The sequence below is a fragment of the Trichosurus vulpecula genome, chromosome 1, assembly GCF_011100635.1.
Source record: "Trichosurus vulpecula isolate mTriVul1 chromosome 1, mTriVul1.pri, whole genome shotgun sequence".
NCBI classification, from domain to species: domain Eukaryota; kingdom Metazoa; phylum Chordata; class Mammalia; order Diprotodontia; family Phalangeridae; genus Trichosurus; species Trichosurus vulpecula.
The window spans coordinates 362,732,026-362,757,052 of record NC_050573.1 but is presented as its reverse complement, the minus strand read 5'-3'; the positions used below and the strand labels follow the sequence as shown (position 1 = coordinate 362,757,052).

Sequence of the window (25,027 nt, the reverse complement as noted above, 5' to 3'; positions counted from 1 at the left end):
TAGGCCCTCTTCTCTCTCTCTGTACTCTCCAGGTGACCTCATTTGCTCCCGTGGGTATAGCTCTCCTCTATATGCATATAACTCCTATATCTCCAGATCCCTTGAGATTTAGTGCTGCATTATCAACTGCCTTTCAAACCAGAAGTCATGGAAACATCTAAAAATCAACATGTCCAAAATCTAATTCATTTTTCTACCCTCCCCCAGCTGTTCCTCTTTTCCCTCTGTTCCTAACTTCACTACTTCTATTGAAGGTACCATAATTCTCTTCAGTCTTAGAGGATCATAATCTCAATGGTAGACTCCTAATTCTTTCACTCTATATTCAGTCAATTGCATATCTTGCTATTTCTACCTCTACAATATAGCTTATCATCTGAACTCTTCTTTCTATTCACATAGCTAACATGCTAGTCATACCATCATTACCTTTCACCAAGGTTATTAAAACAGCTTCCTAATTAGTCTCCCTGCGTCATCTGTCACCTCCATAGTCTATCTTGCACTCTTCTGTAAGAGTAATTTTCCTGAAGAATAGATCTGACCCTGTAGCTCTCCCCCATTCATCCACTGCCTTCCTATTTATTGCCTTTAGGGTAAAATACAAACTACTCTTTAGCTGTTAAGGCCCTTCACAACCTGGCCCTGACCTATCTTTCTAGAGTTATTGAACATTTTTCCTCCCACACTCTGTAATCCAGTCAGTCAATAAGCATTTATTTAAGCACTTTCTATGTTCCAGGTACTGTGCTAAGCCCTCAGGATACAAAGAAATGTTAAAGACAGTCTCTGTTCTCAAGGAGCTCACAGTCTAATGGGGAGACAGCATGTAAACAACTATGTATAAATGTCGCTGTAAGTGGGAGGTAATGTCAAGGGAAATATACTAACCTGAATTAAGGGAGATTGGAAAAGTCTTCTTGGAGAAAGTTGGATTCTAGTCGGGATTTAAAAGAAGCCAGAAAAATCAGGATTCAGAAATGAGGAGAGAGATCATTCCAGGCGTAGGGAATAGCCGTTGAAAATGCCTGGAGTTGAAAGATGGGTTGTCTTGTTTAAAGAACAGCAAGGTGCCAGCATTATTGGATTGAAATGTACACAGGGAGGGAATAAAGCAAAAGGACATTGGAAAGGAAGGAAAGGGCCAGGTTGCGAAGGACTTTGAATGCTAGAGTATTTTATATTTGTTCGTAGAAGTAAAAGGAAGCCGCTGGAGTTTATTGAATGGAGGGCGCTGATATGGTGACATGGAGAGACCTGCATTTCAGGAAGATTGATTTGATAGCTAAGTGGGGAAAGAATTGAGTTAGAGGGACTAACATGAGCCAGCAAACTGTTGCATTGATCTAGGGTTGACATGATGAGGAACTGTATCAGGGTAGTTGCAGTGTCGGAGGAAAGAAGGGAGTGTACATGAGAGATGTTACAAAGGTAGATTTGACAGGTTTTTGCAATATATTGATTATAGCAGGGTGAGAGAGTAAGAAGTTGAGGATGACACCTAGGTGGTAAGCCTGGGTGCCTGGGAGAATTGTGGTATCCCTGCATTAATAGGGAAATTTGGAAGAGGGAGGCATTTAGGGGAAAGATAATGAGTTCAGTTTTGTACATGTTGAGTTTGAGGTATCTGAGGAACATGGGGTTTGAGGTATCCGACAGGTGACTGGAGATCAAGAGAAAAGTTAGGACTAGATAAGTAGATCTGAAAATGAACATAGAAATGGCACTGATGAGATTAAGGCAAATAGAGGACCTAGGAAAGTGCTCTGGGAGGTATCCCCTGTTATACCCACTGCTAGCAGGTGTGGCCTGGACAAAGATTCTTCACAGGAGTGGAGAAGGGGCAGTCTCATAGGTAGAAGGAGAACTAGGATAGCCATGATGTCACAGAAATGTAGAGAAAAGAGGGTGATCATAAAGAGGTCATAAAAGATGAGGATTTTTAAAAAGGCCGTTAAATCTGGCAATTAGATCTTTAGTAAATTTGTAGAGCGTGGTGATGAGATTAGAAGCTAGAACATAGACTGTGAAGAAGAGAGTGAAAAGAAAGGAGGCGAAAGATTTGATGATAAGTCTTTTCAAAGGCTTTAGCCACAAAAGGGAGGGCGGGATGGAGGACAATAACTAGTGGGGGATGAGAGGGTCATGTGAGGTTTTTTGAGGTTAGAGAAGACTGGAGCATGTTTGTAGGCAGTGAGAAGCAGCCAGGAGACAAGAAGAGATGAAGAAAGGTGAGAGAGTAGGGTGATAAAGGGGACAATCTGCTGGAGAAAATGGATGGAACGGGATCAGTTGTGCCTGTAGAGGGGTTTGCTTTGGCAAGAAGAAGGGCCACCTCTTCATTTGAAATAGGAGTGAAGGCAGGATGGTTGCAAAAGGTGTCTGGGAGATATGAATTGAGGAGGAGGGGAGAAGAGAATGATCTCAGTGAATGACTACAGTTTTTTTTCAGTAAAATGTGAGTTTTCAGCTGAGAGGCTACAAGGAGGGAGAGCTCTGGGAAGTTTGTTGACTGTGGTGAGTGGAATAATGAGTTAGAGAGGTTTAAAAAGATTGCTTTGCTGCAGTGACTTCCCCAGTTGAGATTATGTATCATCATCTCTCTGTTTCTCACATGAAATTCTGTCTCTCTTCTCATGCCTGGAATGCACTCCTCCATGCTTCTCTCTGCTTCCTTAGATCCTTTCTTTTTCTTTACAATGCATGCAGCTCAGGTACCATCTTCTGCCCGAACTGAAGCTTTTCTTGACCCTGCTTCCAAATATTAGTGTCCTGCCTACCAAACTTCTTGTGTTGAGCTGTTTTTTTATGTGTCTGTACTAATTTTATGCTGTATATATTTTTATAATACTTGTCATTCCCTTTAGAAGGTAAACTTGTGAGTAAAGACTGTTTCATTCTTTGTACATGTATCCCTAGGATCTACCGCAGTGCCTAGTGCATAGACACTTAAAAATTACTTGCTGATTGGTTGAATCTCACAACAATGTGGCCCATAGTCATAAAATGAGAACCCGTGATTAGAACCTATCATATCCTATTAATATTATTTTATTGTTTACATTTTAAATTTGTATTTAGACGCCACGTGTTTTTCCCCAGCTCAATTACCGTGTTCTTTCCAAATGGACATTTTAAAATCTAAATTCCTTGCTGTTGTTACCTAGGGCCTGAAGGTTATATAGGGGCAGACTCACAGGACCCTGCACACTTCGATTCTCAACAACCAGCAGTATTGGAAGAAGAAGAAGTCATGATAGCTCACTCTCATCCGCAAGAAGTTTACAATGAATATGTATCTAGAGGGTGCAAGAATAAATGTCATTCCCATTTCCATGATACTCTAGGCCAATCAGATGATCTCATTCATCATCATCATGATTACCATCATATTCTACATCACCACCATCATCAGAATCATCATCCCCACAGTCACAGTCAGCGCTACTCTCGGGAAGAGTTGAAAGATGCTGGCATAGCCACATTAGCCTGGATGGTGATCATGGGTGATGGCTTACACAATTTCAGTGACGGCCTAGCAATCGGTAAGTATATCTACATATATTTCTTTGGAGTGCTAATATAAAATGCTTCTTTGGTCTGTATGCTATTTAGTATCATGTTTTCTAAGCAGCTAAGATTTTTAAATTAGCAAATATCTATTTTTAGTACATTTGTGGATGGTTTATAGTATGTACCAGAAGAGAGATCATAGCAGTGTGATTGACAATGTTTCAAATGATGAAAGTTTTATGGCATTTGAGCAGGACCTGAATGCTTTAGGAATTCTAATATGTACCAAGTAGCATATAAGAGAAGTTGGTCAAGAAACAAATTTTAAGTGTATAAATTCATTGCAGTTTCTTAAAGGCTGCAGGAATTTGGGGAGACCTAGACATGTTTTTAAAATTTATTTTTTTCAATCAGCAGGAATCTGATTTCCTTCCTTCCCATCCTTTCCCTACCCCAGTTGAAAACAAAAGAAAAACAAAACCCCTGTTAAAAACATGTATAGTTGAGCAAAACAAATTTCTGCATTAGCCATGTCTCCCCAAAAAATTTCATTCTATACTCTGAGTCCTTCACCTCTCTATCAGGAAGGAAGTTTCATCATTAGCCCTCTGGAAGTATGGTTGGTTCTTATGATGATCAAAGTTAGTAATTCTTTCAAAGTTGTTTGTCTTTACCATATTGTTGTCTTTACATAAAAAGTTGTTGTTTAGTCGTGTCCAACTCTTCATGATCCCATAGACTATAGATAGCACACTAGGCTTTTCCATCCTGTGCTATCTCTTGAAGTCTGTTCATGTTCATGTTTGTTGTGTCCATGACACTATCTATCTAACTCATCGTCTCCCGTCCCCTTCTCTTTTTGTTTTCAATCTTTCCCAACATCAGGGTCTTTTCCAATAAGTCCAGTCTGCTCATTATGTGGCCAAAGTATTTAAGCTTTTAGCTTCAGTATTTGGCCATCCAGTGAGTAGTCTGAATTAATTTCTTTAAGTGTTGACTGATTTGGTCTTGCAATTCAAGAGACTCTCAACTGTCTTCTCCGGCATCACAATTTGACAGCATCAATTCTGTGGCACTCAGTTTTCCTTGTAGTACAACTTTTACAGCTATACGTTGCTACTGCAGAATCATAGCTTTGACTGTAGACCTTTGTCAGCAAGGTGATGTCTCTGCTTTTTAGCATGCTGTCCAGATAGTCATAGCTTTCCTTCCAAGGAGCAAGCATTGTTTAATTTCGTGGCTGTGGTCTCTGTCTGCAGTGATTTTTTTTTTTGTCTGCAGTGATTTTTGAGCCCAAGATTATGAAATCTGACACTGCTTCCATTTTTTTCTCCCCATTTGCCTAGAAGTCATGAGGCCAGTTGTCAAGATCTTTGTTTTTTCATGTTAATCTTTAAGCCAGCTTTTACACTCTCGCCTTTCACCTTCCTCAAGAGACTTCTTAATTCTTCTTCACTTTCTGCCATCATAGTATCATCATCTGCATATCTGAGATTGTTGATATTTCCTCTGGCAACCTTAATTCTGGCTTTTGATTCATCCAGCCTGGAATTACACATGATGTATTCTCTTCTACATATAAGTTAAATAAGGTGAAAATGTATAGCCTTGTTGTACTCCTTTTCCCATCTTAAACCAATTAGTTGTTCCATGTTCAGTTCTAACTGTTGCTTCTTAACTCATATACAGATTCCTCAGGAGACAAGTAAGATGATCTGGTCCTCCCATCTCTGAGGACTTGCTACATTTTGTTGTGATCCACACAGTCAAAGGCTTTAGTGTAATCAATGAAGCAGAAGTAGGTGTTTTTCTGGAACTCCCTCACTTTTTCCATAATCCAGCAAATGTTGGCAGTTTGGTTTCTAGTTCCTCTTTTTGTTTTTTTGAAAACCATTCTCCTCTTCTGGTAATTCTCTGTTCACATTTTGCTGAAGCCTAGCTTGCAGAATCTTAAGCATAACCTTGCTGACCTGTGAAGTGAGCACAATTGTTGAATAATCTGGACATTGCTTGACATCGCCCTTCTTTAGGACTGTGACGTAAAATAATGTTTGCCAGTCTAGTAGCCAAATTTGCTGGCATGTTGAGTATAGCACTTTGAGAGCATCATCTTTTAGAAGTTTAAATAGCTCAGCTGGAATTCCGTCATCTCCCCTAGCCTTATTGTTAGCAATGCTTCCTAAAGCCCGCTTGACTTCATTCTCGAGGATGGCTGGCTCTAGATCAATAACCCCACCATGATGGTTTTCAGTGAGGTTAAGATCTTTCTTCTATAATTCTTTTATGTGTTCTTGCCACCTCTTCTTAATGTCTTCTACTACTGTTAAGTCCTTTCCATCTTTGTCTTTTATCATGCCTGTTTTTGCATGGACCATTCCCTTGAAATCTCTAATTTAAAGAGATCTTTTCCATTCTGTTGTTTTCTATTTCTTTGCATTGCTCACTTAAGAAAACCTTATTTCTCCTTGCTATTCTCTGGAATTGTGCATTCAAATGGGTGTATCTTTCCCTCTCTCCTTTTACTTTCCTTCTTTCCTCAGGTTTTTTTTAAAGTCTTTTTTTTTTTTGCATATTCATTTAAAGCTTTTATTTAGTATTTTATTTTTCTCCAGTTACATGTAAAAACAATTTTTAACATTCGTTTTTAAAACTTGAGTCCCAGGGGCAGCTAGGTGGCACAGTGAGTAGAGCACCAGCCCTGCAGTCAGGAGGACCTGAGTTCAAATCCGGCCTCAGACACTTGACATACTTACTAGCTGTATGACCTTGGGCAAGTCGCTTAACCCCAATTGCCCTGCCCCGCGCCCCTCCTCCCCCCGCCGCCGCCAAAAAAGAAAAAAAAAAGAGTGTTAAAGGGACCTCAAAACTTGAGTTACAAATTCTCTCCCTTCCTCTATCCCCAACACTCTCATTGAGAAGGCAAGCGATTTGATAAATGTTATACGTGTGTAGTCATGCAAAACGTATTCATAATAGTCATGATGTGAAAGAAAACATAGACAAGAAAAAACTCAAGAAAAGAAAGTAAAAAAATATGCTTCACTCTATGTTCACACTCCATCAATTCTTTCTCTGGGGGTGGATAGCATTTTTCAACATAAGTCCTTCAGAGTTGTCTTGTATTGTTTCCTCAGCTATGTATAAAGCCTTATCGCATAGCCATTTTGCTCACTTGTTCTTTTTCTTTGGGATGTTTCTTGTTGCTGCCTCTTGTGTAAACCTTTGTCCTATCAGATCTAATCCCTTAAATCTATTCATCACTTCCACTTCATCTTCATAAAAGATGTTATTTGGATCGTGCCTACATGGTCTGATAGTTTCCCCTACTTTTTTCATCTTCAGTCTGAATTGCAATAAGAAACTCATGATCTGAGCCACAGTCAGCTCCAGGTCTTGTTTTAACTGATTACATAGAACTTCTCTACCTTCAGCTGCAAAGTATATAGTCATCCTGATTTCTATATTGACCATCTTGTGATGGCCATGTGTAGAATCACCTTTTGGGTTGTTGAAAATGAGTGTTTGCTATGACCAACAAGTTACTTGACAAAACTGTTATTTTATGCCTTGTTTCATTTTGTACTCCCAAGCCCAAACTTGTGTTATTCCAGTTATCTTTTGATTTCCTACTATAGCATTCTAATCTTCTATGATGAATATGACATCTTTTTTTTTTTTTTTGGTGTTATTTCTAGAAAATGTTGTAGGTCTAAAAAGAACTCATCAACTTTGGCCTCTTCGGCATCAGTGTTTGGAGCATAGACTTGTATTACTTTGATGTTGGAACGGTTTGTCTCAGATTTGAACAGATATTATTTGGTTACTTTTGAGATTATACACCAGTACTGCTTTTCTCACCCTTTTATTGACCATGAGGGCTACTCCATTACTTCTAAGAGGTTCTTGCCCACAGTAATATATGTAAATGATCTGAATTAAATTCACTCATTTTTATCTTAAGTTCACTGATACCCAAGATGTCGATGTTTAATCTTTCCATCTTGTTTGACCACATCCAGCTTACCTTGGTTTGTAGATCTTAGATTCCAGGTTCTTATACAATATTGATCTTTTTTAAACTATTGATGCAGCATTGGTCTTTCCTTTCATCACCACCTGAGCTTTCTTTCAGCTTTGGCCCAGCTTCTTCATAAGTACTGGAGCTACTTGTAGTTGTCCTGTACTCTTCCCCAGTATCATATTGATACCTTCAGACCTGAGGGGCTTATCTTCCAATGCCATCTCTTTTGTCATTTTAATGCCATCCATAGAATTTTCTTGGCCGAGACACTGAAATATTTTGCCATTTCCTTCTCCAGTGGATCACCTTTTGTCAGAACTCTCCACTATGACCTTTCCGTTTTGGGTAACCCTGTACAGCATAGCTCATTGTTTCATTGAGTTTTGCAAGCCCTTCTGCCATGGCAATGCAGTGATCCAGGAGGAGATATAAAAAGTTGCCCTTCTTCTATTCACTCTGCATCAGTTTATTTAGTTATTCATTTAGTTATCGATCTCAGATTTCTCTGAAACTATCTCCTTCATCATTCTTATAGTACAGTGGTATTTCATCTTGTTTACATACCATAACCTATTCAGCCATTCTCCAGTTTATGGATAGCCCCTCAGGTTCCCATTCTTTTTCACTTCAAAGAGAGCTAGAAATATTTTTGTACATCCTTAGTTAGAATTTGTTTTGCTTAGGGCAAATCTTTTCCTTAACCTATTCTTCCACTAATCTCCCTTTTCCCTCCTTTCCCTCTTATTTTTCTGTTGAGTGAAATGTATTTCTGTACTCAATTGTGTGTGTGTATTCTCTCCTTTGACCAGTTCACATGAGTGAGGTTCAAGTGTCAGCCACTGCCATTCAGCCCCTTCTCCTTGTTGTTATAAAGTGATTAAAGACTATTCTTTGTGTACCTTGATTTTATGAGATAATTTTCCTGCTTCCCCCCCCCCCCCCGTGTATTTCTCTTACTTTCCCTTTCCATTCTTCTCTTTAGATCATCAAGACATAACAGAACCATTCCCAGACCTTCTAATTGGGCGCATTCTGTGATCCATGTTCATAGGGGACACCTGTATCATGTCTACATATTAGATTGTAAATTGTTTATCCTTGTTTAGATCTTTAGAACTGTTTGTGTTTACCTTTATATGTTTTTCCTTAATTCCTGTGTTTGAGCTTTGCGAGCTCTGGTCTTTTCATCAGAAATGCTTGGGAGGCCTCTGTTTCGTTAAAGGTCAATTTCTCGTGCTCTTGCATTATCCTCTGTTTTTTTGGATAGGTTTTTCTTGGCTACAAGCCTTTTTCCTTTGCTTTCTGGAATATCATTTTCCATTTCTTTATAGTGGTGGCTGCTAAATTGTGTGCGATTCTGATTGTGTATCCTCAGTACTTGAATTCTTTCTGGCTTTTTTCAGTGTTTTTTTTTTTCCTTTAATCTCTTAGCTCTGAATTTTGGCAGTAATGTTCCTTGGAGTTTTCATTTTGGAGTATCTTTAGGAGGTAACTTGGAGGATTCTTTCTGTTTTCAGTTTGCCTTCTGATTCTAAGAGATCTGGACAATTTTCTTTTAAGATTTCTTGAAATAAGAATTTTAATATTTTTTTTTTGCTCATGACATTCAAGTAGTACAATAATTCTTAAATTTTATTTCTCCTTGTTCTGTTTTCCAGGTCAGTACTCTGGCAGAGATACCTTAAATTTTCTTTTGTTTTTTTGCCAGTCTTTTGACCTTATTTTAATATTTCCTGTTTCATGGAATCATCAGCTTCTTTTTGGTCCATTCTAGTTTTCAGGGAGTTTTTTTCTTGGGCAAGGTTTTGTGCCTGTTGTGCCAAACTGTTAATTCCCTTTCCAATTCTTCTCTCCATTGCTCTCATTTCTTTTCCAACTTTTTTCTCAAGTGTTCTCATTTCACACTTACAAGAATATTTTAAAGTCTTTTTTAACTCCAGCTTCATCTTTCCCAAACTGTGCTTTTATCCACAGTTTTGCTTATAGATATTTTGGGGTCATTTTCTTTTAGGTTTGTGTCATGAGTATCCCTGTCATCATAATAGCTGTTTATGGTGGAATTCTTTTTTTTTTGCTTGTTCAGTCTTCCAGCCTAATTTTTTTTATTTCAAACTCCATTATGGACGGCTCTAAGCACTTATTGATATTTAATATCAAGTTTATGACAAAATTCTTTAATGCTAAAAATGTGTTTAGAGGAGGTAGAAATAAGTAACAGAAGAACAGGAAGAAATACAATAATCTCAGAATACCTCCAAACATATCTAGAAATTGAACCAGACTGAATCCAGATGGGGGAAATCCATGAAAGTTACTGGGCTGTTCCTGTTGTTACATCCCCTGAAGTATTAAGTGTTACGTTATTCTAGGATATAGCTGAGTCTGGGGATCTGTAAGCTATTAGTGCTCCTAAAGTAGTCTGATCCAGGGCAAAGTCTGATGCTGCCCCTTTGGTCTGAGCTCTGTAAGTTCCTGACATGAGTTGGGGTGTGAGTAGTAGAAGACTGTTGCTGAACTCCACCACTCTCCAGCCAGGAAGTTTTGATTGAGATTAAGAACTACAGGCTTCCCTTTAGTCTGGGATTCCTGCCCTAGTTATTCCTCCATAGGCTTGAGACGACTAGAAGCTAGTACTAAGACCCACTCTGCTTTTGAAATCTGAGCATCACTACTGCTGCTTCTGAAGTGTCCACATACCTATTAATCTCTTTTTGCTGCCCTGGAAAAATGATTCACTTGATTTTCTTGAATTCCATCAGGATTCCATCTGGTGCAGTTTCTAGATCTGTTTGGAGGGGTTTTGAAGGGGAACTCGCCATATTTTTTCCTGCTATTCTGCTATCTTGACTCTACCTTCCCTAAACCCACTTTTAGCATTATTTTGAACAGTTTTGTTATAAACTTGATTGTAAAAAGCAATTACACTTGCTTTACTATTTAAATTTAAGTAATTTTAATGCATGAAATATCTTAACTTTTCAAACACTCCTTCAGTTCTTATCAAGAATCTTTGTCCCTTCATTCCCATTTACTTTTCTTCATCCATGGCTCCTCTTATATCATTAGCGTACTCTTATGATTTTACTTTTTTACTCTGTGTGTCTGTTTCTTTACATCTCCACCTGTATTGTTTTGAATTATGTTTGTCAGTTTGGTTATCAGTTTGTATTTGATTACTAATGAGCCAGGTATTTTTTCAAATAATTATTAACAACTTATTTCTTCTTTGGAAAATTGTCAATATTCATATTAAAATTTTTTTTAGTTTCTATTTTAACTTTTGCTTGTATCAAGTCATTGGCAGTATGCACCAGAACAGTAATAAGTTTTTCAAATTTCAAAACTTTGACTTTACCATCTTGATTATGATTACATCTCCTAGTTAGGAAATGCTTAACAAACTTAGTGAATGGAATAGAAACCAGTGGAGAGTGACTTTCTTCTGCCTTAAAGATTTAATTTAAGGTTGTTTTTTAAAAATGTCATTTCCCTTTTGAGGTTTGGTTGAAAGTTTCATTTTTTAAGATCAAACTTTATTTTGCATAGACACTTAAATGATACAAAAAAGTTACTTGTCAGATTCATAATTTCTGATGCTTTATTTGTCCCTTTCATAGGAGCAGCTTTTACCGAAGGATTGTCAAGTGGTTTAAGTACTTCTGTTGCTGTCTTTTGTCATGAATTACCTCATGAATTAGGTAAGAAACATTTTTAATCTGCATTTTTAGGATACTTATGTGGACTATTTTATTACTAAACTATCAGAATTTTTTTAGATCATTTGTTTCTCTGAATTTAGTTGCCAGGTGTAATGATTTTAGAGAAGAATAAAGATTCTTCTGCCTCAGAGTACCAGTTACTGATTCACTTACATTTGCACAGTGAGTCTTCAAAAGACAGTGTTTTATCTGCCTAAACAGTTTTTCCATTTGATCTTCTTGCATCTAAACAAATGCATTCATACTCAAATGATCTTGTGACCTCATTGTTTGGGAAAGTTCCTGCCATTGGTGCAGATCACAGATAATCTTTGCCTGCCCATCCTGTGAGATTTAACCATATTCTTCCATAAGTTCATCCAGCTTTTGCTGGAGGACTTCTTTGATTTTTACCTGACATTTCAGGGATCCCAGTCAAGCACCTATTATCAGTCATCTATCTCATGTGACCAATCCATCTTCTCTTCTTATTTGGTATTACTTTTTATCTATTTATTTCAAATTAAATGTATTGACTTCTATTGTCTTCCCTTTCTCAATTTAATTTATTACTTAATCTAGTCCTAACAGGCCCCTCTTCCCAGCTTGTCTATTACTATCATTATCTCACTTTAAAAAATAAAATTTTATTGATATCCTCTGCTTTTACAGAAAGAGTTGGAGCAAAACTAACCAAACTATTAAAGACATCTGACATTATATTAAAGATATTAAATAAAGACGTCTGACATACACTCGGTCCTGCCCCTCTGCAAAGAAGTAGGAAAAGCTGTCTTCTGATAAGTTTTCTTTAGGACTAAGCTTTGTTGTTACGATTTCAAAACATTCAGTTTTGATTGTTTTGATATTTTTCTTACCATTTATAGTACATTGTTGTCATTGAGTATATTGCTTTCTTGATTTTTCTGCTTACTTCACTTTGTATCACTCAATATAAGCCTTTCCAGTGCATTTGTATTTTATCATATTTACCATTTCTTATGGCACAATAATATTCTATTATATTCATATATCATAGTTTGTTTATACATCTCCTAATCAGTGAGCAGCCACTTTGTTTTCAGTTCTTTGCTACCACAGAAAGTGTTGCTATAAATGTTTTGGTGTAAAATAGGACTTTTTCTATCTTTAACTTCCTTAGGGTATATGTCCAAGAGGTAGAATCTCTGAATCAAAGGATATCGATATTTTAGTCACTATCTTTGAATGATTCCAGATAGCTTTCTAGAATAGTTGTATCAAATCATACTCCCCACCAGCAGTGTATTAATGATCTTGTCTTTCCACAACGCTTCCAACTTTGACTGTTTTTATCTTTTGTCATCTCTGCCAATTTGTCAGATATGGGGGAAACCTCAGTGTTATTTTGTTTTGCATCCCTCTTATTAGTGATTTGAAACATTCTTTTCTATGATTGTAAAGAGTTTGTGATTCTTTTGAGAACTGTTATTTCATATAATTATTGTGCCAGATCTAAACACTTTTGCCTGATTTTTGAATACTTCGTAATCATTCCCACTTTACCTATTGAACCTAATTTCCATTTCTCCTGGAAACACATCTGGGCTCTATTAAATTCTTCCTCTTATTCAAGTATGTTATATTTTCCATAGTTTTAGGCATTACTGTAAGTGCTAGATAAATATTTGATTGGATCAGGATGATTGAAGTTCCAGTCTGGCCTTTAAGATGCTGGATGACCTTCTGCAAGCTAGTTTCATTTCTCTGAGTCTCAATTTCTTTATCTGTAAAATGTGAATAATGTTAATTAGTCTACCTGACTTTAAGGGCTATTGTGAGACTTGAATGTGAATGTTTCTCAAGTGCTTTGCAAATGTAAAAGGATTAAATAAATGTTCTTGACTCCATTGATTTGCTAGGAAGCTGCAGACAAACCCAGGTAAGTATTCATCAGTGAGATAACTTTGAGTTATTTTTTTAACTTCCGGGTTCTTTTTTTAATAAATTACACCAGAGCTGTCCAACCTTAGGTTTTTATTGAAACAATAGACAATATATTTTGATTTGCCATTTTAGTGAGAGCTCTGTGGTAGCTTGGCTTTGTTTACTAAAGCATTTATTTAAATTTTCTATGCTTGTAGGTAGGCTGCATTACAGTGGCAAAAAAAATAAAGAATTTTTTTAAATCCCAAAATATAAAGGTCTTTTATGAAAGCTATAATTTTGTCTGATTTATCTTTGTCTGAATAACTTAGTTTTGTTAGAATGTATTGAAATTGGTAGTTTATTTCTCTTTAAAATCTAAGATCGCCTTTTTGTGCATACATCTTCACACAGTTAGCTTTATTGTTTTTGTTAACAATATTGAAGGAAACTCATGGCTGTTTTTGTTTCTCTCTCACAGGTGATTTTGCAGTTCTATTAAAAGCTGGCATGACTGTTAAACAAGCTGTTCTTTATAATGCCCTGTCAGCCATGCTGGCTTATCTTGGAATGGCAACCGGAATTTTTATTGGTCATTATGCTGAAAATGTTTCCATGTGGATATTTGCACTTACTGCTGGCTTGTTCATGTACGTCGCTTTAGTCGATATGGTAAGTTTTTATGCAGTTAAATCACATTCTCTGATGATAATAACCAAATACCAAAAATAATCAGCAAGAGATTAGTTTTTAAAAAGATTTTATGCAGAATGTAGCCATGGTAAAAACTTGTGAAGTTTGTCCTGAGAAACACACGAAGCATCTGCTTTTCTTTAGACTGTTGGTATCTGGTGCCAGCCATCTCCTTTCTAACACATTTGACAGAGTTAACAATCCCACCTTCTTTTTCAGCCTTGGCAACCCACACACCTAGTTTAGGCAGCCAAGTAGAATATCAAGACAGTCAATCACCTCTTAATTATTTGTAATTATTTGGAGAAAACATAGGATAATTAAATCAATACTTAAAGTAGTAGCAATGTAGCACCCAAACTGAAGCCCACCATTAATACCCTTTATATTTTTGTCTTTGTCTCTGCTCTATACTCTGTAATGGCTTGAAACAGCTTAAGGCATAGTTCTGGGTAGATTGCCCAAAGCTAGTCCCCTGACTCCCCCCCCCCCCCTTCCTCCTGATTCAGCATTCAGTATATTCTCTCTACATCACCATTATGTACAAGGATCAGTTTCAAGACAGAGTATAAGTTTATCTTAAGGAGAAACCCCCCTGTTACCAAATAGGGTCTCCACACCCTGGGTTATGGTGCAACTATTCTGCTGACCAAGCTAGGTCCCTCCACTCAGACCATAGCTGATCAAGTAGGGGTTACTTTCTGGGAAATTCCACCCTGAACCCTCCAGCCAGTTATAGGAAACTGATCACAACCTGAGAGGGACCCCCTTGTCACAAGATGGTCACACCCCTGTATCCTTGCGCCATGTTCCCAAATTAGCTCTGCACTTTGGATCCAACCAATGGCTGATCTTTGCTTCTGTAGGTCATTGCTTCTGCTAGCGACCCTCCCTAATTGTGTAATTTTGGTTTTTCCCTTTATAAGCCTGTGAATCCCTCAGTTCAGCACTGCCTGATTTGAGTATGTACTCCAGGTAGTCGAGCACTTGGCCAATAAATCCACACTTAAATTTACCTTGAACCCAGGTCTCATCTCGCTGTTATTTTCTACTCAACAGCAAATAGGAAACTTGGCTCTGTTGTTGACAAGCTCTCTTTGCTTCAGAATACTTAAAGACATTGCTAATTAATAAATGAACAGAATTCTTGAACAAAACCCATATAGTAATTGCTTAGAATATTTAAGAAGTTCATTCATTGTGAAACTTCCATTTCCCAAATCTTACTTAATCTTAGCTAACGAGGAAAGAGAGAAGGGAAGAAAAAAGTTTCTGATTTAGTCTGAAAATGTCAGTACCTAGCCAGTGGCAATGTGGGAAACAGTGGTGTTCAAAAGCTATCCTTAATCTTGATTTTCAAAGGAAAGAGTATTTTCCTTAAGGTTACAAATACCAACACTTTAGTACAGAAATGAATCATTTTGTTTCTGGGGTCTTAAAACCACCTTGGCAATTTCCACAGTGTAAAACTTTTTAAAGATGTATACAATAACTAAGCACATTAAAATTATATATGCTATTTGAAATCTTAAGACAGCTTGGTGGCACAGTGGATAGAGTGTCTGGTTTGGAGTTAGGAAGACCTTAGTTAAAATCTGGCTGCATACACTTAATAGCTGTGTGACTTCTAGGGCTGTATCCCAAAGAGATCATACAAATGGGAAAAGGACTCACATGTACAAAAATATTTATAGCAGCTTTTTTGGTGGTGGCAAAGAACTGGAAATCGAGGGTATGCCCATCAATTGGGGAATGGCTGAACAAGTTGTGGTATATGAATGTAACAGAATACTATTGTGCTGTAAGAAATGATGAACAGGTGGACTTCAGAAAAACCTGGAAAGATTTATATGCACTGATGCTGAGTGAGGGGAGCAGAACCAGGAGAACATTGTACACAGTTACAGCCACATTTTGCGATGACTAACTTGGATAGACTTGGCTCCTCTCAGCAATGCAAGGTTCTAAGACAACTCCAAAAGGCTCATGAAGGAAAATGCTATACATATCCAGAGGAAGGATTATAGAGTCTGAATGCAGATCGAAGCAAACTATTTACTCTCTCTTTTTTGTTTTGTTTTGTTTCTTCTTTCTCATGGTTCATTCCATTGGTTATAATTCTTCTTTGCAACATGACTAATGTGAAAATATGTTTAATGTGAATGTATGTGTAGAGCCTATATCAGATTGCACTGTCTTGGGGAAGGGGGCGGAATTTATAACTCAAAAGCTTGTGGAACTGACTGTTGTAAACTAAAAAGAAATAATTTTTTAAAAAGGCAAAAAAATAGAGAAACTACATTAAAGCATTAAGAAATAGTAATAATAAAGTATTGGTTTTCACTGAAAAAAAAAATAGCTGTGTGACCCTGTGCAAGTCACTTACCCTTGTTTGCTTCAGCTTCCTCATCTGGAAAATGAGCTGGAGAAGAAAATGGCAAACCACTCCAGGATCTAGAAAACCCCAAATGGGTTCATGAGCAGTCAGACACCAGTGAAAAATGACTAAGCCAACACAACAAAATTTGAGATCTGAGAAGGCAAAGGGATACTGACACAGCACTACAATATTGTAGTGAGCTGTGCAGAGCTATGATCTAAATTTTCACCTTTTTTAATATAGCCAACTAAAAGTGAAGATTTTTCAAAAATATCCTTGAGTAAACTTAGACATGATTCTTGTTTTTTTGAGAAACTGGTTCTATTTCTCATTAGACTCAGAAGTGAGCTTTGCAGATATCTAGTCCAGTCTCTACCCAAAGCTTAAGTTTCCTTATGATGTTACAACAGGGAGTCGTATAGCTTTTGCTTTAAGATTTTCAGTGACGGAATTCATTCTTCCACAAGGCAATCTGTTCCTCTTTTGGACAACTGTAATTGTTACAAAAAAATTTCCCTTATGTTGTACTTCCATACTGTGTACTTCCATACTATTTCTACCCCATTTAACTCTCAAGGTCTCAATAGAACAATACTAATCTCTTACAGGTGATAGTCCTTTAGATATTTGAAGGATTCTGTCCTTTTCCCCACTGAGGTTAAGCTGCATTTGGTTCTTTGTTTCCTATTGTCTACTTTATCTGAACACATTCTCATTTAATGTTCCTCTGCAAATATGGCACTCAAACTGTTCATAGTACTTCTGCCTGTGATTTGACTAGGGTAAGGTTCAGTGGGTCTTGTTCCTTCCTCACTTTATCACTCTACTTGTATTAGTGCAGCCCAAGTCCACAAAAATGTTTTGGGGATTTTTTGGCTCCTGCCTAACACTGCTGATTCATACTGAACTTGTAGTCTACTAGAATCTAAGTCATCTTTTACATGAATTATTCAATGGATTTTGTACTTAGGCAATTGATTTTTTTAATCTTATTTTATCAGAGCACAAATACAAAATAGAGAAAAACAAAAACATCATAAACTTAAATATTAAAACTTAAATATAAAGTAAGAAAGAAAAAAAAGCATGTCATTGTGCATAGCAGAAAATAGGAGAGGATTCAAAATATGTAACAGTAAATTTTCATTTCAATAACTGATTTTTTTAAACCCAAGTCCAAGATTTTACCTGTTTTCTTATTTAATTGCGCTAACTTCAGCCCATCCTTTCATTCAGATTTTTTGATAACCCATTTCTTTCGTACAAAAGGAGTATAAAATTGCTAGAAGTAATAATAAATTTTAGAGGTTATGCTTATGGAAAAACTTGCTGCTTTCTTGAGCTGCCATTTCATCAGCACTTGTAGCTTCTCAAGCATCCTGATTTTAAACAGGTTGAACCTTTTTTTTTTAAATCCATGAATCATCTCATTTACTGAATCTCTGAATTTCTTATCTTTTTATCCCTTACATTGTTCTTGAAATCCTAAAGTTTGAAAGTTCATAGGATCATAGATTTGGAGGTGGAAGAGACTTTAGGGGTCATCATGTTCCACCCTTTTGTTTTACAGTTGAGGCCTAGAGATGTCAAGTGACTTGACCTCTGTCTCACAGCTACTAAGCATCTAATTAAGGCAGGTTTTGTACCAGGGTCTTACTGACTTTCCAAGTGCAACCCTTTAGCTATATCACCAGCTCACCTGGTCCAATCCCCACCCAAGTTATTAATTTCCTCTAAAGTATTAGTGATTTAGCCTTTACTCCTTCATAAAGCAGCTCCTCCCTTTTTTGACCAGATATCTAATAAAACGGTGTATTTGTTAATATTTAGATAATGTTTTACAGAGTACATTAGGTGCATTCTCATTTGCTCCACTCAGTATCACCCAAAATTGAGTAATAATTTTCTAGCACAGATCTGACCAGTATAGAGTTTGGTGGAGCCTTTGGTTTGGAGATTGTACTTCTGTAAATTCAATTATACAATCCTAAGTTTGACCTTAAATCGATACAATCAAGTCTTTCCATTCTGTTTATACTTATTAACTTTTCATTTTAAGCATTAATCTTATTTTATGTAGTATTATTTGTATAAGCCAAACAAGAACATTTTCATGACCTCACTACATACAAATATTTTTCATAAATTTATTAGAACTTCAGGAAACCTTAGAAATAATCTAGTTCAGTATGTTTGTTTTAACAGATGAGTAAGCTGAAGCCAGGGAAGGTGATAACTTCCCAAATTAATACCAGTAGTGGCAGAGCCAGGAAATACACTAAAATTAATTTATACCTAAAGTATTAGTCTCTAATATTTTATCATAGGTTAATTTTTTTTTTGGCAGTTGGGGTTAAGTGACTTGCCCGAGGTTACCCAGCTAGTAAGTGTGTCAAATGTCTGAGGTTGGATTTGAACTCAGGTTCTCCTGACTCCAGGACTAGTGCTGTACTTACTGTGCCACCTAGCTGCCCCATAGGTTAATTTTTTAAATTAAGCTTTTTACGATATCTTACTTAGGGAGAGAATGGTTTGATTCATGACAGTTCCAAGTCTGTGCAATGAATTATGTTTAAATGAGATATTACAGTTTTATAGGATGTATAGCTTTGCTTAAAGCTTTTATAAAAATCACTTATGAAATCATTGTGTGTTGTTACCATTTAAATTAGTATATTTTTCTCTGGTAAATTGTTCAAAATTGATATCTGTTGGTCTAGAAATTTCAGCATTGTAATTATTTTTTCTTTTCTTTTTTTTAGGTGCCTGAGATGCTTCACAATGATGCTAGTGACCATGGATGTAGCCGCTGGGGGTATTTTCTGTTACAGAATGCTGGGATACTACTGGGTTTTGGTATTATGTTACTTATTTCTGTGTTTGAACATAAAATTGTATTCAGTATAAATTTTTAAATTGGGTCATTAATGTTAGAGTAAATCTTTTCTACCTATTTGTTGCTTTATTTCAGATGTAGGTCATAAAGGAGGTGGGTTTTGTTGGTTTTTTTTAATGTGCTTCATAGAGTTTATACTTAGTAGTACTTGAAATTTTGTATTAAATATTGCTGTTGGTTATGACTGTAAAATTGGCTACTGAAGTAACAAAAGGTACGTTTTAATTGTTTAAGTTATTCTGTTCTAGAAATATAGCTATGATGTGAAGGTTCACCAGTATTTACACCTTTGCTGTATAGACAAGTGATGTGGTATGGCATGGCATGTTCTATATATAGTTCAGTTTAAAAAAAAATTTTTTTCCTCTGATTCCTTCAGAAATTACTTTCCAACATAGTTTTGCTCATACCAGATTTTAAGCCTCTGAAGTTCTTCTGTAATCCAGGGTAGTGGAATCCTTAGTATCCTAAGATATGCTGTCTGTGGGAAATGGAAGATCTATGCTTGAAATCAAGATGAGGAGCTATAAAGAAAGATAAGGACCTGTGAAGCAAGAGTGGTAGTCTGGGAGTACTATTATAATTACAAAAAAGTCACTATCTGTTTACCAGGTGAGGAAAGAAAAGAATGTGAAGGCTTTGAAGTTGAGTGAAAGTTTAATGGGTACACTGCAGGAAAAAAAAACCTATTTTGGGCATTGCTGTTTTAATATTCATAGTATTATCAGGTGGATACTTAGCCCTCTTTCTCTAATAACAGAAAATACAAATAGCTTGAATGAAATCATCGTAACACCGAGCAGTGTAATGATTGACTGGAAAATCTCAAGTCCTAGATGATAGTGTAATGGGATAGGAAGCTTCGACAGGAAATTCTTGCTTCTCCAGAATAGTCTGGAAATGAGATGTTCTTATTACTTGTGACTAGCCCTATGCCTGTACCTACACTGCTAATTATCAAAGGATTAGAACACAATTACTTGTAATAATAACTACAGGTACTAAATCCCAGAAACTGTTGAGCACAATTTGATCTTTCTTTTGTTAATTAAGGCACTTCATGATCTTGAAAAGCCTCAAGGTCAACATTTTGGACGTTACATATTATTTTACGGTACTTTAGTTGTGACCCTGTGGCATGTCCTGAGTTGTTTGTTCTTTAAATAAATCTTTTATATCAGTTTCTTGTCATTTGTATAATTTTCATAAAATGGAGAGTGGAAAATGTGTAAATGCATAGACTCTGAGACATTATATTCTGGCTGCCTTTCTGCAAACATATTAAACAAAAGGAGGGTGAGGTATTCTTCAACTAGAGCTGCTAAAGAAATTGGGAGTATGCTCTCCTTTTTCTCCCCCTTTTTTTTTTCCTCTCTTTTGTTTTTGTTTTTGGGGTTTTTTTTGGTTCTGTTTCTTCTTTCTCATGATTCATTCCATTGGTCAAAATTCTTCTCCACAACTTGACTAGTGTGTAAATTAATTCAATGCGAAGTTATACATGTAAGTTATATGGGATTACATGCCATCTTGGGGAGGAAGGGGGGAGGGAGGGAAGAAAATCTGGAACTCAACATTATGTAGAACCGTGTGTTGTAAACTAAAAAAATAAAAAAATTAAGAGTGATTAGACAGGAATTAAATTTATACCAGGGTCTTATACCATATACTACAAGAACCTCCAAATGGATGCACGACTCTACAACTTCCTTCAGAAATGGTAATCTAACCTTCACTGATAGAGAATTTACTAGCTCCCCAAAGCATCCCATCACACTTGTGGGTAGCTGTAATTGATAGCAATTAGAGAACAGAAGAAGATACCTTTCACAACTATGCCTTAGTTAATAAAAGATTGAGATTATCACAAAAGATAAGATAGTTTCAGTTATATAAAGTTAATGCCTTTTGGAAGAAAAAACCATTTGTGGTGGGAAAAGTTTTGCATCAAATCTCTGATAAGAGCTAGATATCTAATATATATAGCGATTTGACAGAAATATATGAGTTTAAGATGCATAAATAAGTAATCAAAGGATATGAATGGTTTCCAAAAGAACATTTACAAACTATCAACAACAATGTGAAAATTACCCAAATCATGAGTAATAAGAGAAATATAAAATAATTTGTTAAGGTGGCAAAAATGATAAAATGGGAATAATCACAGCTGGAGATAGCTGTTGGAAGACATACACACTAAATCAATGTTGGCAGTCTATGAGTTGGGCAGGGTGGGGTGCTGCTGAGGGACACCTTGGAATTGGAAGAAAAGTATCTGTTTGTAACCTTTAACCAATCAATGATCCTACTAATGGTCCCCATATGTGCACATATGACCCAAACAAGTCAAAAACAGAAAAACCATATCTATTCTAAAATATTGGTGACACTTTATGGTAGGAAAAAAAAAACTAGAAACAATGTAGCTGCTCATCAGATGGAGAGTAGCTGAACAAACTGTCATATGAATATAATGGAATATCACTGTGAGGATGTACTGGTGAATATTTAACTGACTCTGAAAATAAAAAAGGACACACAGCATACTTTTAAGCTTAATCTGAATTAACATTTTCTCCCTCATTTTCTTAGACAATCAATAAAACGATAAATGAAGCTCTGGATTATAGCATTAGCCAATTGCTGAGGTTTAAATGCTCACATTGAGAATTTAACAATCAGCTCTCACAAGCTGACTGAAGTGGCTACAGCATACCTCTGACTACTAAAAAAATATAAATATGAGAAATTCAGAGAAAAATGGGAAGATCTATGTGAACTCATGCAGAGTTAAGTAAATAGAAAAAATATACAACTACTGTAATGCAGATGAAAACAGAACTAGAGGGCATTAGTTATAATGAACAATCCTTGGCTAGGAGAACTGAGGGCAAAGTGTGCCCTCCTCTCAGTAGAAGTAAAGGAACCATGTGGAATATGGTATGTATATAGATATATCTGTATGTATATACTGTTAGACATGGTCATTTGTTTAAATATTTTTTCTCTTCCTGCACTTATGTGAAAATTTTTCAGAAAATAAAAAAAATTAACAAAAGAAGTTGAAGGAGGAAGAGAAGAGGTAATTTTACTTGACCAAGACAAAAGAGGGGAAGAATTAGATAACTAGGTAAATGGGAAAAAAAAAGTAAAAATGTATTTGTTAAAAGAGTTTTGTTTTTCTTGTTTTTTTTTTCTATGTGGAGGGGAAGATGGGAGGGAGAGAAAATAAAATGATTATTAATTTTAAAAAGTAAAATAAAAGTTAAATTAAAAATAGCCTCCCTGTGTTTTTGGAAAATTTTGTTTATTAAATAAAGTTTTATTTGGCCATGTAATTCTGTAAGTTTTTCATGCCTATGAAAGAGTGATACAGGTTTTAGAAATTCACTTTGGAAGCTTAGAAATATTGGCCAATTTACCCATTATACTTGAAACTCACTTTGATGGACAAAAGCTGTATAATTTCCTTATCTTTTTACACAAGAGATTAGGGTTTCCTCATTCTGCAGTACCTGGAAATTACCAATGAAAATCAGCATTGCTTTAATTCATTCAATGAATTGAATATCTGTGCTAGATTCTGCAAAAGATATTTCACTAGAGTTTACAATCCCCTCCTTCCTTTACATTATTTTTCATCAGTTCCTTTGATATTCTTGATTTCTGTTCTTCCAAATGAATATTGTTTTGTTTTAGGCAATCAGAGTTAAATGACTTACGTGGGTGGGGTCACACAGCTCATAAATGTCTGAGGCCAGATTTTTGATCTCAGGTCCTCCTGACTCCAGGACTGGTGCTTTTTACACTGCACCACCTAGCTGCCCCCCTGAATTAATTTTCTTATGTTTTTTCTAATTCAGTAAAATAGTTTTTGGTAATTTTAGTAATTTGATAAATGACAAATATTGGAAGGGATATGGAAAAATTGGGACACTAATTCGTTGTTGGTGGAATTGTGAAATGATCCAACCATTTTTGAGAGCTATCTAGAATTATTCCCAAAGAGTTATTAAATTGCCTATCTCCTTTGACCCAGCAATACCACTATTAGGTCTGTCTCCCAAGATGATAATGGAAAAAGGAGAAGAACCTATATGTTCTAAAATATTTATAGCAACTCTTTTTTTTTTTTTGTGGTGGCAAAGAACTGGAAATTGTGGAGATGCCCATCAACTGGGAAATGGCTGAACAAGTGGCATACGATTGTGATGGAATACTTTTGTGTTATAAGAAATTAAGAGCTCAATGATCTTAAAACTCATGGATAGACGTATGAAATAATGAAGAGAGAAATGAGCAGAACCAAGAGAATATCGCATATAGTAATAGCAATATTGTTTTAAAAACACTTTCGAGTGACTAAGTCATTTTAACTATTATAAATACCCAAATTAACTATAAAGGACATAGGGAGGAAGATGCTATCTGTATCCAAAGAAAGAACTGATAAATACAAGTGTGAATAGAATGGGCAAATGCTTGTTTTGTTTCTTAAGTTCAGAATTAAATAAAAAATACAATCCCCTCAAGCTATGTTCCTTCATCTCTCCTCCCTTCATCAGTCAAACTTTTAGAAAAGCTGACTGCCTCTCTTTCCTCTAAACTCATTCCTTGACCCTTGGCAATCTGGCTTCCCACTTCATCACTCAACTGAAACTACTCTCTTCAAAGTTACCAATGATCCCTTCATTGCCAGATCTGATGGTGTTTTTTAGCCCCCATCCCTCTTGGCCTATCTGCTCCATTTTACGATGAGGATCACCCAAGTCCTGCTGGTTATTATCTCCTCTCTAAGTTTTCATGACAATATTCTGTCCTGGTTTTCCTGTTTGAATGCTGCTCCTGAGTCTCCAAACTCCCTTTTATTTATCAACTTTGTATTAATTTCTATTAACTATATATTCATGGACTTTTTGTCTTTACCATTGGAATGAAAAATTCAAATTCTTTTTGCTTGATAGAAGATACAGTAACTGTAAGAAAGGGATTGAAATCACCTCTACTCCACTTAACCCTGATACATTTATCAAGTGATAACGCATTTTGATTATTCACTGGAAGTCTGTTAGCTGAGGGTAGGGTTGGCTGATTGCAGCTTGTGTCACACCAGTAAGCTAACTAAAAATGGGGAATTGGAATGAACGCTAAGCAGAGAAAAGCATTCCAGCTAACACCTGAGAAGGAACTTCAGGGGAAGGGAAAAGGGAAGAGAATTCCTTGGCTTCAGCCTCTGTCTGTCATCTCCCACACATAAAAATACACGAGAGAAGACATCATGAATTTTGAAGGATCAGAGTATTTAGACTTTTATTGATATCTTAGCAACATTCCTGGGACAGTAGTGACCAGCAGCAGTGCCTACGTGCAAGAGCCACTTGGCCAAGGATACATTTGATGTGATAAGGAACAAAAAGACTCAAGACTCTACATACAAACAGCCCAACTGAGAAAGTGTACCCTATCTAATTGGAACATCTTGAGAACGCTAGAAAAAAAGGATTTCTCCAAACTATGACTTTGTTCCATGTGTTCTATAAACTGGAGCTGTTTTTCCTTGGATTCTACATGTAAAATATGTGACTCTATATGTTAAGATAGAGTGTCACAGACTTTTGGGAAGATGTTTTGTATCAGTTATATTATCTTAGCAAATACCCCTTTCTAAAACCTAATTATAATTTAGCTTACTAATTAACATCAAATAATAACTTGATGAGAAGCCCATCTTGGGAGTAGATGAGCTTCAGTATTAGGAAAACTCCCAATGCCTCAGGGATAATCCCAGAGCCCAGGGTGCATTTAATAGCCATTGGAACTCTAGACTTGAACTTCTGATGGCTACTAGGTCTCTTCAGAGCTCTAGGGTTCTCCCTGAGGGATTGGGAGTTTTCCTAATACTGGAGTTGAATGGTGATTGG

General features: G+C 36.3%; 1 protein-coding gene across 2 annotated transcripts in view; it reads left to right on the top strand.

Moving 5' to 3' along the window:
• The window catches only part of SLC39A6 (solute carrier family 39 member 6), a 38,826-nt gene extending 18,540 nt beyond the window's left edge, over positions 1-20,286 (top strand). The window contains exons 7-10 of one of the 2 annotated variants that reach the window (XM_036741247.1): positions 3,168-3,545; positions 11,152-11,232; positions 13,619-13,809; positions 18,973-20,286. In XM_036741247.1, the coding sequence (XP_036597142.1) occupies positions 3,168-3,545; positions 11,152-11,232; positions 13,619-13,809; positions 18,973-19,125 (803 nt within the window). In that variant the 3' untranslated portion in view covers positions 19,126-20,286. The remainder of the gene's footprint in view (positions 1-3,167; positions 3,546-11,151; positions 11,233-13,618; positions 13,810-18,972) is intronic. The other variant, XM_036741248.1, reaches the window with a different exon arrangement.
• Positions 20,287-25,027: the final 4,741 nt, after the last annotated feature.